The sequence below is a fragment of the Zea mays genome, chromosome 5 (genome assembly GCF_902167145.1).
Source record: "Zea mays cultivar B73 chromosome 5, Zm-B73-REFERENCE-NAM-5.0, whole genome shotgun sequence".
Lineage (NCBI taxonomy): Eukaryota > Viridiplantae > Streptophyta > Magnoliopsida > Poales > Poaceae > Zea > Zea mays.
In genome coordinates this window covers 174,335,300-174,336,782 of record NC_050100.1, presented here as the reverse complement: position 1 = coordinate 174,336,782, position 1,483 = coordinate 174,335,300, and the positions used below count along the sequence as shown (strand labels likewise).

The window sequence follows — 1,483 nt, the reverse complement described above, 5'->3', positions numbered from 1 at the left end:
CTTGAAGCTGGTGCCATGGTTCTTGCTGATCGTGGTGTTGTCTGCATTGATGAATTTGATAAAATGAATGATCAAGATCGAGTTGCTATTCATGAAGTTATGGAACAGCAAACTGTAACCATTGCAAAGGCAGGAATACATGCCTCACTAAATGCAAGATGTAGTGTAATTGCTGCAGCAAATCCAATATATGGAACTGTAAGCTGCTAAGCTCTTATCATGTCTTTCACTTGCTCCATAGTACCTCTTGATTGTTTGCTATTTCTGACAACAATTCCTGGCTTTATGACAGTATGATCGTTCATTGACACCAACAAAGAATATCGGGCTTCCGGATTCACTGCTTTCCTGTTTTGATTTACTTTTTATTGTTCTTGATCAAATGGACCCTGAGATTGATCGGCAAATCTCAGAACAAGTTGCACGAATGCATAGATATTGCACTGACGATGGAGGTAGTTTTTCTGTTTTACAGTCCAATATATATTCAATATATATTTGTTTTCAGTTCTTTAATTCTTTTCGTTTGGTTAATAAAAGACAAACCTCATAATCTGTAGGAGCAAGGTCTCTTGATAAAGAGGGATATGCTGAAGAAGATGATGGTGATGCTAATGCAGCCATTTTTGTCAAGTATGATAGAATGCTCCATGGTCAGGATAGAAGAAGAGGAAAGAAATCCAAGCAGGACAGGCTAACTGTCAAATTTCTGAAGAAATATATTCATTATGCGAAGAACCTTATTCAACCAAGGCTCACTGATGAGGTAACCTTTTCCAATCCTGGATACAGTCATACAGAGCAATACAAAGTTGTGGAGGTATTAGTGTTTATGGAAGAGCTACAGGTCTGAGATCCATGCAGAATTTAGAGTTTTTATGATGTCAAATACCCTCAATCTGCCCACAGAAATATATGCAACTAACATACACCAATTAATCAGAATGGTGGCTAGAGTTCGTATGATACTAATTAACTCCACCCAAACATACAGAAAGAAAGTATGGACAACGACCAATATCTGAACAAAGGTCTAAACAAATCGGTAATCCAACTCCAATCTTCAGAACATTGACAACTGATAATAAACAATAGACTAGAATTACCAAAAAAAACTAGAAGCTCTAAAACCAGAAGACAAACTGAAGCTTTCCTCCTAGAAAATGTTAATAAAAGCTATGAACCAAGCTGAAGCTTTCCTCTAGAAAGAACCACACCTATTGGAGAGATCTGGGTTGGGCTACGGCTGGGCTATGGCTGCTGGGTCGAGAGGACGACCTCCACGATAGGGACGACGTCTCCACGGGGCCGCCTACAGGTATCGTGTCGCCTCCTTGCGAGCGTCGCGCCGCCACCTCCCTGCGAGTACCACACCTCCCTGCGAGCAGCGCGACAGTGTCTGAGAGATTGAGATGTAGCCCTTTCACATGATCCACGGGCTTATGCCCTTTCGTTTGATCCAGTAGCACATTTCGGCTTTGTT

General features: G+C 41.1%; 1 protein-coding gene across 1 annotated transcript; it reads left to right on the top strand.

Annotated features, from left to right (window-relative positions):
• On the top strand, positions 1-896 carry LOC103628685 (DNA replication licensing factor MCM3 homolog 1-like). Its single transcript, XM_008648846.4, has 3 exons — positions 1-198; positions 293-455; positions 561-896. The coding sequence occupies exons 1-3, from the start codon at positions 16-18 to the stop codon at positions 851-853; spliced, it is 639 nt and encodes a 212-aa protein (XP_008647068.2). The 5' UTR covers positions 1-15; the 3' UTR covers positions 854-896.
• The last annotated feature ends 587 nt before the right edge of the window (positions 897-1,483 follow it).